The following is a 15,769-nucleotide window of genomic DNA, read 5'->3' on the forward strand; positions in this document are numbered from 1 at the left end:
GTAAATTTCTAAATAATGGATATTTTCATCGTGTCTGTTTGTAACAGTAAATATTCGTAGAATATTTGTTTTTGTTTGCTGAATTTTTACAACTAAGTATATATGTTCCTTGGTCGTCAATATCCTGAATGGTCATATTGTATAACTATTCCCTTCTACATGCTCCCGATATTCCTAATATCAATGCTACATAAAATGCAAAGCGATACTTAGCACCTATTCATCTAAAATCATCCAAATTTACCTTATGAATTAAATATCTGTCATCTGGTGCCTCAATTAGGAATTGCGACACGTCTTTCTTAGTAAACACACTGGCTTTTTTTGGTCTGTAACCAACATTTTTCCGTTTGAGGTAGCCAATTAATGTCGAAAATTTGGAAATGTCAAGCGAGTCATGAACAAAAATTGTCCTTTTTAACATTGAATACTCTGCCCATAAGCTTCATGGAGCTTTTAATTTTTCGTTCCTTTGGACAAAGTACGCCACCATAACTTTCTCGGTAATATGTTGGTTTTTTGTCTCACACCATTTCTTGAAAATCTTGTATGTATTTTCATAGCGCTCCCTTGATTTCTCAGGAATTAATGTGGAACGTCCAACACTCCACGCTTCTTCTAACTTTGCATCTAAAGACGAATCGCTCATTTTACCATTTGAGAACTATCAATTATTAATAAATAACACCATAGCTACCGGTTCTAGAACTGTCAATTTCGTCAATTAAGAAAGCCGTGACAACAATAAACATCAGTAGATTACAAAAAACCTGCTTCGCAAATTTATTCAGAAACATCATTTTTGAAGTTACATAAAAAATTAAATACGTATATATAATTTCGTTTTCATTTATTGCGATCGTGCAAAAAATAGTATAAGCATCACGAACGTTAAGAGTTATACCGTTTTCAGACAAAATTGGAGGCTTCGCTTCGCTCAGCCTCCAAACATCTTCGAACGGTAAATTACCCTTACCGTTCTTAATACTTAATATACTATTACTTCCAAGTTAAACATACAATATTTTCACCGAGTAATAATTCCATCAGGTCTTCCGTGGTTGCTATGAGGCAAGCGTTATTAAGTATATAACTTAGGTACAGAGTAATCTCCATATTGTTCCTATTTAAATCCATAAAATAACTTATTGAATCAGCAATGCAAACAGAGTGTAATTTATTACCAGAAAAATCGAAGAAAATATATGCGAATAACATTATGTCTTTTTCAGAAAATGTGCTATTGGTATATTTTTCTTAATTGAGCAAAAATATGAAATCTTGTTCATTGTGGTGAATATATGCGATGCTCAAAGTAACTTTAAATGTCTACAACAACATCAACATTGCAAAGTAAGTTACCATCAGATATATTAATATAAAGTTTATATTTACTTCAACAACCTCACAAACTCATCACAAGTTCTCAATAATTATCTACAGTTTTTTTCCTAAGAAATTTGCGGACGACTGTGGAAATACAAAATTTACTTTCATTGTTTATGTTATCAAAATTAAAATTTCATTATAATTAGTAAAAATAATTCACATGCTTATATACACTTCTGACGCATAGTTTTTCTGCAATAAATAACAATGTCAATTTGTACATACCGCACAAAAAATAGTTCCGGTTTCTATAACCATGAATTTAGTGATAGTATAATCTGTCATGTCGCACATAGTACTTTTGAAGTATGTATATATTTGCATTAACGACTAACTAATTATAAAAATCTATTTATATGCTGATTACAATAAATTTCACACATATCTACAATAAGTATAAAGGTAAGTGAAAAACAGATTATACTACAAATAAATATTTTCGTAGTGTTCTGAAAGAACGATGCATTTTTTCAATTACTTACTAGTATTCTCGGCTTATTTGTATGGCAACCTAGAAGCAGCCACCTCCTCGAGAAAAAAAATAAAGAACAGAGTAGAGGGTAAGTATTATTTGTTTTCTCTAAAACGTAAGAGATATAATTAAAAAATTGCTTTGAACTGAGAGACAGTGATTCAACTTCGGTAAAAAATTGTCTAGATTGAATTCTAGGTACAACAATTTAATTTTATAAAACAAGAAAAAGGAAAATATTCTTTTGTACAATATTTTTACTAGTTTGGAGTTTTTCATTATTTTTTACTCCAATTAAAAAATCACAAGTTTTAGTAGGTATATCAGCAGGAAATTGGAATCCAAAAAAGCTTCTGTTTGTAATTTCTATATACGGAGTTCATGCTACAATGTACCAAATATGGAGGAATGTTTTATTACTTAAATATTTTTTATTATTGAAGCCCTTGATAAAGTGTTAAGGGTCCCGAAAAATAGGTTATAAGAGCATCTTAAGAAGTAGAGAATATTTTATACCTGTCCGGTTTCAGTTGAAACTTCATTTTTTCATTAATGCTACTTTGTTAATGTATCGTGCATTAAAAAAATTAGTCCATTTACTCTGAAGATATTGAGATACATTTTTTGAGAACATTTCAAAAATTGGGGCTACAGAGACAAATATTTATACAGGGTTCTTCACGGTAAGTGGCCTTTTAGACGTTTCAGAGGAACCAAAGACAATATGGCTCTGAAATTTTGTTTACTAGGGTTATCAGATATGTTCTCTTCAATGAAAATAATGCCATCAACGTAGTACTTCGGATTATACCGGAAGTAGCTTCGTTATTTTAAATGGAACATCCTATATATTATTGCATTATCGACAAGATAAATTAAAAATAAGAAAATTTTCAAAGCTTCCCTGTACCTAAATCTAACCGTTGTCGAGATAATCGTCATTTTACAAAAAAAAATTGACAGACTAAGCGTTTCGAAAATTCGTTATATCTTTCTTGCTTTTCTGAATACACAAAGAACAACGCGAAAAATGAGACACTTAATATAATCTTTTTCAGGAAATTTTGATAGTGGAAGGTAATGCATCTTATGTTCTTTGTGCCTTCTGAAAAGCAAGTGAAAGCTCCCAGAATGAAGAAAGGTATAAGGAATTTTCGAAACGCTTGCATCTATCAAGATTTAAGATTAAAGATTTCAAAAGCATGTCAACTATTTAGTACAAAAATCGTACGGGAAATTAAAACTGCGTAATATTCATAAAGATTCACTCAGTACTGATGTGAAACTAAAGTTATGTGATTCGCTAATTTTATCTCTACTACATTACTGTGATAGTGTTTTTTGGCCTTGTCTATTAGAATCAGATACATATACCCTGCAGAAAATACAGAACAGTTGCATCAGATATTGCTTTGACTTAAGAAAATTTGATCACATAACTCAAAAGTTTCTGGAATCCAGATGGTTATATTTAAAACAAATGTATGAGCTACATTTGTCTTGCATAGTTTATAAAACTGAAACATTTAAATCTCCTGTTTATCTGTGCAACAAACTAGTAAAAGGCAGTGAAGTACACAACCGTACCAGCCGATACCAACACCTGCACTTGGTTCCAGAACACAAATCTGCTCAATTTCAAGGTTCTTTTTCGTATAACGCTGCGAAGATTTTTAACAAAATCCCTAACAATATAAAAGGAGCACCAAGTATTTTGTCGTTCCGTAGGCTCCTCGTATCACGAAGAGATTTATAGGCGTGCACATATATAGTATAATCTGTATCTTTTAGTTAATTACTTCTGTCCCTCTGTCCAGTTTTTTAAATTTTCTCTCGTTATGGTTTATCATACTATTTTTGTCTGCACTTATCATCTTATTATAATCTATAGGCACACAGAGTCAATAAAAAATTATATTATATATTTGATGAAATATTATTTTTATATTTCTAATATTCTTTGTAAATTTTTGTAACTATTTTTCTTTTCTTTATATGGTTGCGTGGAAGAGCGAGGAATCGAACGCCGCTACTATTTAATATTTTTTCTTTCTTTTGTACAAATAATAATGTGAATAGTCATTTATTATTATTATTATCATCAATTTTTTTATAAAATGTTGATTATCTAGAAAATGATGGGTACAGAGAAGCTTTAACAATTTTGACTTATTTTTAATTTATCTTATCGATAATGCAATAACATATAGGGTGTTCCATTTAAAATAACGAAGTTGATATATACTTCCGGTATAACCGGAAGTGCTACCTTGATGGCATTATTTTCATTGAAGCGAACATATCTGGTAACTCCCGTAAACAAAATTTCAGAGTAATATTGTCTTTGATTCCTCTGAAACGTTTAATAGGCCACATACCGTCAAGAACTCTATTCTTAAATTTGGATAAGAAAACCACATTCTGACACTTTCCTTATACAATGTAGCAGGTATAATTAATTACATTAAAAAAAAAAAGAAATTGGAAGGATATAATAATCATATAATGTTATTATTACTTTAAGGTTGGGAAAATGCTTCTTCAAATGAGTCTTCTTTGATTCCACTAGTTAATCTTGGAGGAAAGAGTTACTATTTTGGAATATATTTTACGGTATGGTATATATTATGTATATAAGTATGCCGGGCGTTCCACATAAAAGTCTTCAGCCACGTTTCTCGGCAGCGGAAAGAGATATGTTGATTTTTTCAAAAACAGATGATAGAGCTCCTTTGGTTTCGTCAAGGAGTGCAACTTGATTTCTTTCAGAGCAAATTGGAGATGGCGTTGAAGTCGAAAAAAAATTTTTCGTTGGCAGGAACTTTGTTACAAGGTTTATCCGATACGATCAATTCTAAACAATTTTTGTCAAATGACTATTTTTCAAAAACTTAATATATAGTTTCAGGCTCTTCCGTCCGTAAGGCACAAACGCGTATTTTTGAGTTTCGAATTAATACCTTACACAATGGAACAATCCAAGTCAATTTAAGTTTTTTTTAAAAGAATACTGAAATAAAAATAATTGTAATTCTGTAAAATATGGCAAGAGTTTTTAAATACCCTATTCTTTCTGTATTCATAATTATTTGTACCCTTGCCCTAAAATAAATTCTTAATGTATAACGAAACTTCATCACAGTAGGCTTTGATTAGAAGAATATAAATAATTTCATTAAAGTTTCTATAAACAGCTGGACATTATTTGGTCCACTTGTGTTTTCAAATTCAATAATAGCATTAATTCATTATTATAATTTTTTCATTTGTGAACTTGAGAAGTTGTTTACCCACGACAAAATGGTATATGTGAAACTAAGGATTTTACCATGGATTGATCTTGATTTTTCTCTCTTAAAACAAATGATCTTTATGAACTAAATCTGGAAGGATTTTTTAATAAATTTATATAATGTTAATTATGTTTTTTGTACATAATAAAATATTTAAAAATAAAATAACATCATAATATTTCAGTTAACATATATGTGTATGTTTTCTATGTGGCAACAGCGATATTTGAAAGGAAGGCATGGTTTACTATGGAAGCGATTAGAAAAAACTGCCACTGTAATACTTAAAAATTTGGCCTGTTGCACGGATGAGACCCATACCATCCTATTTGAATCCCATAAAACAGATCTGGGATTAAATGTTCCATTACTTTTTGATCTTTTAAATAATCTTTAAAGCAGCCAAACCTCTCTGCATTCATTAGGCTTTTCATCCATTAGCAGAATTTGGAGCTTTGAGTTTCTGTAGGTTAGGAATTTAGACTCATGGTCTCTTAAATAAACTCTCTGAAAAATTGCAAGGGCTAATTGAGTCTCTGAACACACAAACTGTAGTGTATCCAAAGAAAAACTTAAAGAATACAGAGTTTTGGCAAAGTTTTAGATTTTAGGGGTTCTTCCAACAACTAAAAACATTTCCAATAGCAGATTCGGTTTTTTGAAGTGAAAATGCACTTTTTTGTGTGTATAATTAATAATAAAATTAATAGTTTGTTGTGTTCATTTAGAAGTAAACTGAATACAAACTTATACAGGGTGGTCCCGATGTAATGGGCCAAAATTCATGGGTAGATTCCCGAAGCAAAAATCTTGCGATTTAGCCGAACTTACCTTAGTCCAAAAGTTGATAGTTAAAGAGATACAGGGTGTTAAATGTAAAATATTATTTTAGTTTATTTCCATTTATTTCTTAGTAAATGAAAATATCTACACAAAATTTTGAGGTTTGGGGTTCTTTGGATAAAGGAATTGAAATTTGTTCACATTTTAGTTATAGTTCATAGAGGGCGCCAGCTGCCATAGATTGAAGATGTTGGAAACGACATAACTTTTTTATACTTAAAGGTATCTCATCTTTGGTATCAAATTCTTATTTTTCAACTTTTTTTACACAAAACAGGTAGACTTTATAAAAGTAGCTATCTCGCACCGTTTCCGAGATATTTGGCTTTGAAACTTCCAATGCTAATAGTTGAAATAATTAAAATAATTTACAAATGTAAAAAACAACGGTTTATTTAGAATTAAAAATTGTAATGCACAGTAAAATAGTAAACATTAGTAAAAAAATATGCCTTTTTGACAATAATTGCTCAAAATGTCCACCTCTAATTTCAATATATTTATCAACACGTTTATTAAAAGATTGTCTTATTTTAAAGTATAAATCCTTAATGCGAAATGACTGCAGCATTTAGAACCTGCTACTAAAGTTATTTTCAAGTGTTTATAGTTTCTCCATAAACAACTGATTTCATGTAACTCCAAAAACGATAACCTCGGCATTCTATCTCACATTTATGTATACGAGTATACAATTTAATTTGTAAGCTAAGATGTAATTTTAAGTAGATACGAATAATACTTAATAGAAATTAGCATACAAATGACAGCAATAAGACAAGTGGAAGACATTAATTATTTGATTTTCGTCCAAATCCTACTTAAGAAACTTATCGCTAAATTAATAATACCTGTAGGTACTTAATTATAATTTAATGCAACAGCATTGGAAGTTTCAAAGCCAAATATCTCGAAAACGGTGCGAGATAGATAATTTAATAAAGTATACCTTTTTTGTGTAAAAAAAGTTGAAAAATAAGAATTTGCTACCAAAGATGAGATACCTTAAAGTACAAAAAAGTTATGTCGTTTTTAATACATTCAATCTACTGTAGCTAGCGCCCTCTATGAACTTTAACCAAAATGTGAACAGATTTCAATTCCTCTACTCAAAGAACTCCAGTCCCCAAAATTTTGTGAGGATATTTGAATTTTTTAAGGAATAAATTAAAAAAAAAACAGAAATAATATTTTACATTTAACACCCTGTATCTCTTTAACTATCAACTTGTGGACTAAGTTCGGCTAAATTGCAATATTTTTACTTGGGGAATCTACCCATGAATTTTGGCCCATTATCTCGGGACCACCGTGTAACTAGAAAAGGAAATAGCATTTTGTATTCGAGATGAAATATTTCTTTTCGTTCTCGAATTTGTCTCACTCAACGGCATTTTCTTCACTTGTTGTAAAGTCTCTATTAATTAAACTATCCCCAAAATCATTGTTTTTTTGTCAGAATATTTAATTTTAAAATGTACTTTTTAATATTGAAGAAGTAGGTAATCAATAAAATATGCAAACATTTTATGCTTACAACAAACATAAAATTGCATTTTAACGATATCGTAGGAAATAGCACTTGCTGGAATTTTAACTTTTTATGGATTTCAATATCAGTGCCTAATATACCGTTAAAACGCAATTACATATAGGTACGCTTTTATCAGACTTATATAACAACATATTTTTAGGCCACATATTTGGAAGCAGATCAGTTTTGTAGAGACATTAATATGGACTTGGTAAGAGTGCAGACTTCCGAAGAAAATGACAAACTTTATAAATATGTCCAAGAACAAAGTAAGTAACAATATAATATCATTTTCGTATAATGGAATTGTCTGTCATCAGAATTACATATGATTTTCACAAATAATTTGGTTTCATATATTATAATCGAATAGTAGTTTTTCAGATTCATTGGAAGTTTAAGATTAGTTTTTACATTCATTTGTACCTATCTAAGATATTTCGTTGAGCTGTAGGAAGAATCAACACAAACGAATCATTCTATATTATCTTTTTTTTTTAATTACTTTCAAACTTGCTCCATGAGTAACTCAAAACGTGTTGTTTCAAGAGTGCGTAGTCATCGGTTGGGTTAAATAAAGAACGACACTTTGTTTTAATAAAAAAATATATATGAACAGTACATTCAGTATGCAGGTCGCCGAAATATCACGTACTTCATATGTAAATTCTATGACAAATTTTAAGCAAAAATTAGTCTATTCACATTTCCCCAATGATTCTAGAAATATCGGAATTTGAGGTTTCTAGGTCGTATGAGTAGTTGCTAAAGAGTCAATTACATTGTTGCGACTAGAGGGCTTAGAAAAAAATGAGGTTTATTTTAATAAAAACCTAATTATTAAAGCAGCTCAATGTGACCACCGCCTTGTGCAGTGCATAACTCATTCCTCTGTCGAAGCTCTCGTTACCACTTTTAGTTATATTGCTTTTCACCTCATCAAACGCTGCATGAATCTTCTCAATGAGTTGATCCTTGCATTTAGGCTCCCATTTAATAGGTTAGTGTCGTTCTCCAAAAAAACTCGGTACATGTCGCTGTTCAATTTCTGTCGAAGAAATGTGGTCCGGTAACTTCATTATTCCAGCCCAAGAAAATGGGTTTCTCGAATAGCATGAGGGTTTTCTATTGCCCACACATGATCGTTGTGGAAATTGTTGATTCCTTCTCTTGTCAATGTAGCCTCGTCACAGAAAAGCGTTCTTGAAAGAGTATCCAGATGACTGCTTCATCATTCACACAGACGAACTCTTTGGGGAAGATCCGAGAGAAGACTTTCTTGTACCGGTTGGTAATGATAGAGATGCAGTTCGTTTTCACGCAAAGTGTCTTGCACAGCCGACCTACTTTGTCCAATATGTACAGAAATTCTTCTCGTATTAGTACCAGGATCATTTACAATAAGCTCAAGCACTGAGGCAGTGGTGCTATATCTCTATTTTTGAATTACATGAAACTTGGTACGCTAGTGTTGGTGTAGTGGTGACATTGTAACCGAAATAACTGCATTTATATTCGTACCATAAGATAGTACGCTTATATCGTTTTAGCGGTGATCTTTAAACCTTATTCTTTTTTTTATGAAGACCTTTTTCCAATATTAGTCGGCCAAATATTCATGGCAATTCCATATACAAGAAATATTAATAAGGAAGTTATCGACATCGTAGCAACTATCTCTTTTGGCAATGGTTACAGCAACTTTTTCAATTTTTCAGCTAAGCAAGATCACTTCTGGACTGCTGGTTCCAAGTTATTGGACAAGAAAAACTGGATTTGGATGACCACTGGAGAGATAATAGACTACACCAATTGGGGTAGTGGACAACCAGATAACCCAAATACTGAATTGTGCCTTGAACTATGGCTGTTTAAAGGCAAAGGGTTGTATTTTAATGACAGGGACTGCAACGTAAAGTTTCCTTTTATTTGTGAAAAAAACAAGCATCAGCAAAATGGGTCTTCCCATGGAAGTAATTCCAGTAAGGAGTGATTTTTTTCTTAATCCACTATTATTGATTACTTGCAAATATTGCAGACTGGCCAGCAGTTTTTCAAAATCCAAGTGTGTCGCCAAATATTAACCTGCTACACTTTGAAGGGAAGAGTTACTACTTTGGAACGAACTTTAAGGTAGGCTAGCAATTATTGTAATACAATGTACTTGATTAAACATAAGAGACAAGCTTAATGGGAGATTTCTCAAATAAAAATATAACGGTTTTAACGAAAATTTAAAAGAACTTTGGTGCAAAAACCTGGAAAGTTTATTTAAACTAACCGTTTTAATGTCGCTAAAATGTATTAAAATCTAGAGGTATATAACCTACAAAGATTAACACTTTTAGAGACTAAATGTCGTGCATATGGCATTTAGATATTAAAAAAGTCCCAAAATTTTGGGTGATTTTCAAAGAGCTGTTAATTGGAGGGAATGGTCGTAGAGGGAATCAAAAAAAGGAAATTGAAACTTCAAGTGTCTAGTTTTCGGATCTGACGTTTATTCTTTTAGCGACAGTTTTTGAGTAAAAGTAAATTTTTGTATTTCTTAAAAATTTTTTTTTGGTAATTTTATTCTCTTCAATTTGAGCGGTTCCGGAGCCTTGTATGATCATGTCATGTTTCTGTAGTATCTACAGATAAGTAAGTTGATCTTTGCCAGCAGTGTTTTGTGTCAATAGCATATGACATACTTTGCAGGTTATATCACACCTATAAAATTTTGTACGATTTTTATACAAAAAAAAATTATGTAAGCACTAGTCCGCAAATCAGTAGGTTTTGAGATACAGAGTTAACTAAAACAAAAATATCCTTTTCCAAAATCAACCGTTTCGCAAAAAAGTTTATCTGATGTTTTATATTTTCTAACGAAAATGCAAAATGTCACTCCACACTGATTTTTTTGTGAATTTGTTGTGATTAATTTGTATATATTTAAAATTATATTTCTAGTAAAATATTCCTTAAATATTTTTAAAGAAAAAAGTAATTTTAAAGTTTTTACAGTTTGTGGAGTGTTTGGCAACGTTAATGAAAATTTAAAAAAGTGCCTAATAAATCAGATTTCTGATTGTCAGTGAGAGAGACATCTCCTCCGCTGATACACGAATTTATTTCTGAATTCTGTGATATTTTACCAATAATTAGGTAGGTAATAAGCCTTCGTTTTGTCATTCTGTATCAGAGATATTTGGAAAAGATACTTTTTTATTTCAACACCGTGTATTTCCAAAACTAATTATTTGTATATCTTTCTGGCTTAAAATCACATAAAGAATCGCTGTTTGTGGACATAATTAATTAAAACTGTATATGTAAAATCCATCACTATATATTCAGATGAATAGGAATTTGATTTGTTTCGGTCCTAATGTGACATATTTCCATAATTAAAAGCCAGTTCTATATTCCGGTATATACAGGGTGAGTTAGACATATTTTTACATTGACAGGATAGTACAACTAGCGCCCCCTAGACGTGACCCCAACACTATATGTATATTCGTGTTTGCCACCTCAAAAAACGTAAAACTACAAATTTTTAAAACCATAACGTACTTAAAATATAGCAAAGAATCGAAAATATTTTTTCAACTTTAACACCCTGTAGAACGAAAAGAAGCAGCAATTGATTAAGGCATGTTTGGCTCAATCACTATATTTTGACAATCTGCCATTGAGCTGTGTACCATTATTAATGACTCATCATGTATCATTAATATGCTTTGCATAAACTCCGCAACACATTTAAAAAAATCTATTTTTGACTGTAAACATTTATTTCCACTTCAATGCAACATTTAGTAACACATTTGTTGAAAATGACAAAATCAATGTTTTAAAACAGAAGTTGTATCAGATGTATTACAACAAATATGTGGAATACAGCACAGAAACAAAACCCTACTAAACTGCATAGTAATTGGGAGAAACAAAAAATATTTTTAAATGTGTATTTAAATAGGCCAAATCTGTGGTCAAGCCGTATACCGCTCTATGCTCACAATACGAAATGCTACTGACTGACATAAAAACACGTGCCATATGCTCGACCAAGTAAAGCGTCAAACTCAGTCACAAATGACAACGAAATGCACGGCCAACGTCCTTCAGCAAAAAACCTGGAATATGCCAGGATGCTGCTGGATACGTATCGAATAAATTGATCGATGCGAAGCCTCAGATCAAAGGCAGACATGTACATATTATTACTGTACAATGACGCAGATAGTGCGATTACTAGAATTAGAAAAACTAATATCTATTAAAAACTTTTGAAATTGGTACTTACCGATCGCTGAAGACTATTAGCCGCGGACAACTGTTAATTATTTTCTAGAACCGCTTTCCTTATGAATAAGATTGTTTTGTTAACTTTTGCTAGTACTTATTATTGCGTACTATATCTATACACTTTAGCCGCATGTATATTAATGAGCTTAATAAATGATATTCTAGAAAACAACTACTCTGCAGATTAATCTCCCGATCGCATTAAACTGCACCAGTAATGTTTCACAAAAAATTATTATTCGTCAGTAGCACGACCAAACATATACCGGTTTCGATCTCAGTTCTCATCTGTATAATAAAAAAATAATCTAGCTATTTTGATGTAGTCACTAGAACACTAGTCAGCAGAGTAGTTGTTTTCCTCAACATTGTTAATTAAACAGTCGTTAAGTAGAGCATAGGTATTTCTTTCATAGCACCTGCAGATAACTAAATAATGATAACTTAAGATGTATACATTGTATTTGTCTTATCCCGCCCATACTCCACTAATCAAGTTAAAAGTTTCTAGTAGATATTATGCTTTTTGGGTTAAGACTTTCGAATATACAATTTATCTTTGATAAAAACTAAAACGTTTCATTTTTAGTAAAACAATAAAGGGTTTACATAAACATAACAGATATTTTCATAAGGCATTCTTTGTTCAGATAAATTTTTAACATACAACTTAATATTGTTCATAATCTCTTAAGTTCTTACACCCTATTTTGTTCTTGTTAGGCCACATATCTGCAAGCATTTCAGTTCTGTGAAATTATTAACATGAAACTAGTTTCAATTACCTCAGACGCAGAAAATAGTAGAATACATAAATATCTTCGAGATACCGGTAAGTAAAGGACAACGCATATCAGATTTACATATTACCAGAAAAATGATGAATTTCAGGTGTTGTAGACAGCTTTTGGTCGTCAGGTTCCAAAGCCATCGACGGAAAAACTTGGGTTTGGCTGTCATACGGGATAAAAGTAGAATACACACACTGGCTGTCTGGCCAACCAGATAACGTGAACGAACAGTGCCTTGAACTCGTGCAAAAGAAAGAGGAGGGATTATTATGGAACGATTTAACTTGTACTAATCTACTTTACTTTATTTGTGAGAGGAACGATCGCATAATACCTCTTTTACCACCATTAGGACCTGGACCAGTTACTCAACCAACAGCTCCTGTTGCTTCGCATACAACTACCGTTGAAGTTCGTAAGTTGATGAATTTCTTGTTGAAGACTCAGCATATTATCTAGTAATAAAAGACATTTCCAAAATTTAATGCCTTGATTTAAATGAACTAAAAATAGTCTCCCAATTTTCTGAACTGGATCGATAAAATAATCACAGATATGCTTTTCCGCATTATTTTGTACTTAATAAAAAATTATAAGAAGGAACAAGGAATACTGTTAATTGTGTGTAGTTGTTACAATGATATATAAATTATAAGTGTTTTTCATGAATTTGAAAGCATTTCAACTGATAACACAGTCCCACAAAACAAAGTTCTGTACCAGAGATACTAGTACATAGCTCTCGTGTATTTTTTATACTGAATCCGAATCCACAGCCGAAAAACCGATCTACAGGCACTCGTATGCCCATTTTTTAGTAAACCGCTAAAATATCCCCTATAATAGGATGAAACAGTAAGGATAAGGTATGGCTTTATAATGAAAAGCAACAATCAAAGAATATAAATTCGATTTGTTTGCTACTTCAATTATCAAATTTATATTTTTAGCTATAAAATCTTACTCATTTTGTTCATCTTATATTTCCCTGCCTGGATTAGTATGATTATTTGAAAGAGACAACACAAACCAAATTTATATTCTTTGTTTCTCATTCTTGGACCTTGGCCTATTATTACTCAAATGATCTCAATTTTTTAAATACTCACGATACATTTCTTTCTGTTGTAAATACCAATTTCTATAGTTTTCTTTTCTGCAATTATGGGTCTGCTATTTTGGATTTAAAAATTTCCGTATTAAAACCGTATATTCATGACTGACGACTTTGGAAAACCATAAAGTAATAAGTTTCAGCCATAATCAAATTTTAAATTGATTTTTACATCCATCATATTGGATCCCCTATCTTTTATTCAGCAATTTTCGGATTCGCGATCCCAAAAACCCGCGGTAACAAAATTCAGGCAAAAGTATTCAATAGGAAAATGTGTGACTTAGTAGGACCCTGGATTTGTAGATAGTTTCCAACCCTTTATATTCTTTGGTATATTTGTCTATCAACCCACATTTCTATCTTTGGTTTTTCACATTGTTTTGCATTAACATGCGTTATTTGATTTTTGGCCTGCGGATTCGAATTCAACATGAAAAAATACACGAGATCTATGTACCTACTTATGTCTCTAACAATGCTTTCAATTTGTTTAGTCATATCCAATATAACTTCTTTTCAAAAAAGCTTCCACTTTTTAAAAACGTGTCGATTCGTTACTTCTTAGATGCTTCGTTTTTGAGATGTAGTTTTATTATTTTTTATATTATTTTTATTTTATTTACGTGTTTCCTTAAGATAATCATTTCAAATTCCACACATTCAATATTTTGGAGTGAAGTATTTTTGTATGGTTGTTGATATAACGTTCAGAACATGGTGTCAATTGTCCAGTTCATCTACCAGTAAAACAAATGAGAGTAACTTAAAGACAGTAATTAAACTTGGCCCTATTATATATACCGAAAATAAAGCGTTTGGAGACTTACATTGATATTAACTTTTTTCTCAATTCCTCATTAGCGAATCACCTGAAAACAATATTAGCGGTGGAATATTGCAACGCCTTGCACACTTTTTTTACCATTGTTTTGAATGTTGAAATGATACCAAGACCATAAATTATATTTTATTTTAGATCCGACTGCTCAATATCCAGAGAATCCTTCGCTACCTATAACGGTCGTAGGGGGAAAACCATACCGGGTTAGCCAAATTAGTGTAAGTAAAAAGATATTTTGAATAGTTTAACTAAACTTGATATTACATTATATATGTATTATTATGTAATTTTTGATTGGTAGCGGTGTATTTATTATTTTGATATTTATTTATTTATTTTTATTATATTATAATTATTATTTAATTTGGTGATTAATTTTGTTTCTGGTGTGTAAATTTTGTGTGTGTATAAGAATTAATTATCCGTTTGGGCGCCTTTTTTATGTAAAATGTCATTTGGGTGTATTTATATCTAATTTTCCATTGAGTGTAGGTTCTGATAAGAAATTTTAATAATAATAATGACAAACATAGACGAACTAGACTTTCTTACCTTATCATTGCTAACATCGCCTCCGGCAGCTTTACTTTGTATAAATAATGTTCACAGTGTAGACAGGATTTTATTAGTGTAGATAGGAATGTTCATTTTCTACACTGTCCCTCAAGAAAAAACACTTTATTTTATCAATAGCATGAGTCCTTACCTCATAGGGGCGGTTCTATGCTCTTTTAATTAACCTTTACTATTTAATTTTTGGTAGGAAGCATTGAATAAAAGCAAAATTTGAAAGATTTACACAAGATGACATTTATTACTTATTTTTCTTTCAATTTCAAACAATCCTTTTGATGAACACAGAAACTAAAATTTTCTTTATATACTTTTACATGAATAATTGTCTGAGAAATGCCTTATTCTACCTATCATAATTGAGAAAATGTTTGGTTAACCAATTATCATTATTTTAAACGTTTTTCAAACAAATTAACTTATACTACGAACATTTGAAATTAAACTAATACTTAAATTATAGAATGTTCAAAAATGTCAATTTAAACTTTAATCACTGACATTGTTTATAGTTTGTAACGGGTTTTGTATTTCACAAATAGCTTTTATAGTTCGAATTTGCAACACTTTATGGCATGGAGAAAACTCTTATGCAACTGGACTTACTTGGTTTCGTTCTG

The 15,769-nt window shown here is 31.1% G+C and overlaps 1 protein-coding gene across 1 annotated transcript in view; it reads left to right on the forward strand.

Annotated features, from left to right (window-relative positions):
- The first annotated feature begins 1,830 nt into the window (after positions 1–1,830).
- Positions 1,831–15,769, forward strand: part of LOC108912359 (macrophage mannose receptor 1-like) — a 19,860-nt gene continuing 5,921 nt past the window's right edge. Inside the window, exons 1-8 of the mRNA XM_018717567.1 lie at positions 1,831–1,949; positions 4,386–4,474; positions 7,692–7,800; positions 9,250–9,513; positions 9,570–9,664; positions 12,551–12,659; positions 12,719–13,033; positions 14,712–14,794. Of these exons, the coding sequence (XP_018573083.1) occupies positions 1,850–1,949; positions 4,386–4,474; positions 7,692–7,800; positions 9,250–9,513; positions 9,570–9,664; positions 12,551–12,659; positions 12,719–13,033; positions 14,712–14,794 (1,164 nt within the window). The 5' untranslated portion in view covers positions 1,831–1,849. The remainder of the gene's footprint in view (positions 1,950–4,385; positions 4,475–7,691; positions 7,801–9,249; positions 9,514–9,569; positions 9,665–12,550; positions 12,660–12,718; positions 13,034–14,711; positions 14,795–15,769) is intronic.

The sequence above is a fragment of the Anoplophora glabripennis genome, unplaced genomic scaffold, assembly GCF_000390285.2.
Source record: "Anoplophora glabripennis isolate ALB-LARVAE unplaced genomic scaffold, Agla_2.0 scaffold454, whole genome shotgun sequence".
NCBI lineage: Eukaryota > Metazoa > Arthropoda > Insecta > Coleoptera > Cerambycidae > Anoplophora > Anoplophora glabripennis.